We start from the raw sequence: 2,067 nt of genomic DNA, 5'->3' as shown, positions 1-2,067 counted from the left end.
GTCATGAAGCAGCTAGGATCAGGTAGGGAGATTGTTTGTATTTGCAGTTGATGGATCGAGCAGGTGAGAAAGCACGGTCAAGGGAAGGAATGGAATAGTTGTGCGCGTGCTAACAAACTGGGTATGGTAGTTCGTGTTGGCACTGGCCTGGCATTTCAATTTTTGGACAGCCCCGTAACGGATGTCATATTTAAGGTTATTCGCCTGGGATGTAAGATTCTTTGAGCGGCAGGATTCTTTCCAAACTGGCCAAGGAAACAAGATAGAACGAAGCCGCTATAGGATCACAGGTTTTTGGGTCCGCTTGGGGATCCTGTGGTTGTATATCACAGACCCGTTGGACTGGATAACAACCAACCAGATGGTTCAAACAGGGTATTGTCGAAGTTCAAAGCTTGAGAAGATGTGAGGATGGGATTAGATTATTAATGCTTGGTGGGTTTGAGGGAACATCAAATAAGATAACGTGCATAGCATACATAGAAAGAAAAACTTCACGTCAACCGCGGTTAGGGTGATGACGACAGGTGTTTACACGATGTAGGATAGGGATGGATTTGTAATCAGCAGAGTAGCGATCAGGGGATGTTGAAGCACAAGGGATCTAGCAAAAGCCGATATTAGCACGCAGAAGTTTGGTATGGTTAGGGGAACCAGATGTATAAGGGCTGATGGGAATGAACTTCCGAGATGATGGACTGGTTAATCTGGTATTTATTACATAGGTTGGGCAGTACCGGGAGAGAGAGCATTTGTAAGAGAAATGGTCACCAGTCCTTGAAGCACTGCGGTTAGCTCCAAGTTACCGAGTAATGTATGGCGAATGACAAGCCTTTGAGCACTAGTCTTGCGTGATGGTGGCGGGGGTTCGGGAACTTCAGTGTACGTATATTTCTCGTTGTATATGCTCACTCCTTGAAGAAGCAGGTAGAATTGCGTGTTTTGTTTGGTTTGCTGGGTGAGCTTTGGTTCGGTAAAGCCACAATTGTGGCAAAGGCAGCTTTAGCTCCGCACATAGATTTAAACCATGAAGATCGCATAGTCTTCTATATGTTATTTTTTACGAATTTCTAGACGGGAGTCCAGTGGTTTTTCAGGTTCACTTTCTTTGCATTGCCTGGGGCTTATAGCTTTGATATAACCGGGTCGAGCACAACCCAGCAACAACAGACTGTGACAGCAGAGTACTTTTATTGATTTTCCGAATCGAAGGCCATGCCCAGAACCACTGGCGATGGACGAAGCACCCGTGCTACCGGAGGGGTAATGGGTATACGAACGCACCATGGTGCAAAGCAACAGGACAATCCTCCCAGCAGGATGTACTGACCACATCACGAGGTTTTCATCCCTCTTGCATATCAGACAAAATTGTGGCTTGTGCAATAATAAAGAACTCCAGCTGCCAAATATTTTATCAGGTTGGGGGAAATGCACGCCAGTAAAATGGCAAACGACAGACAGCCGCCGAAAATTCAGGTCGCGGGTCAGGTGAGGCGGCAGCAACCATTGGGACAGTGAGGATAAAACGGAGATGGCCAGAGCGTACAAATCATGGCTAAATGATGGAGCAGAATAAGCTATCGGACCGTATTCAATACGGTCTTTTTAAAAATCTCCAATATTTTGCGGGCACACAGTGGTAATTTAATAATATTTTAGTTTTTCTGGGTACCCCTTCCGGAACCAACACTACCAGGATTTTCTCACAGAAAAAATTATACTGGACAACTGCAGTCATCGCGGAGGCAGGAATGTTGAGGATCTAGCCCGAAACTGTGTTAGATTGGGTGTCAGCTGAGGGAGACTGTGCACCCTAGATATATATGCTGGAAGATATCGATTTAATTGACGGGAATTTTGAGTTCACCAAAACTGACGATGTTACCTAACTGAACGTCCATCAACAAAACATGATTTTAAAGGAATGCAATGTCTAAAAATTCGAATCAGAAGTATAATAATTTTCGGTGCGTACACCAGCTTGATGGACAGTTAACCAAATTTTACATTCCATTCTCTCGACCGATGCGAAGAATACAATGGGGGGGATCCGGAACTTTTATT

The 2,067-nt window shown here is 44.8% G+C and overlaps 1 protein-coding gene across 1 annotated transcript in view; it reads left to right on the top strand.

The window, feature by feature from the left end:
- Window positions 1-1,446: 1,446 nt before the first annotated feature.
- The window catches only part of T265_06855 (hypothetical protein), a gene marked incomplete at both ends in the record, with an annotated part of 4,425 nt that continues 3,804 nt past the window's right edge, over window positions 1,447-2,067 (top strand). The window contains one exon of the mRNA XM_009172237.1: window positions 1,447-1,491. Coding sequence (XP_009170501.1) covers window positions 1,447-1,491 — 45 coding nt within the window. The remainder of the gene's footprint in view (window positions 1,492-2,067) is intronic.

The sequence above is a fragment of the Opisthorchis viverrini genome (genome assembly GCF_000715545.1).
Source record: "Opisthorchis viverrini unplaced genomic scaffold opera_v5_148, whole genome shotgun sequence".
Classification (NCBI taxonomy): domain Eukaryota; kingdom Metazoa; phylum Platyhelminthes; class Trematoda; order Opisthorchiida; family Opisthorchiidae; genus Opisthorchis; species Opisthorchis viverrini.
This window is presented reverse-complemented; position numbering and strand designations above follow the sequence as displayed.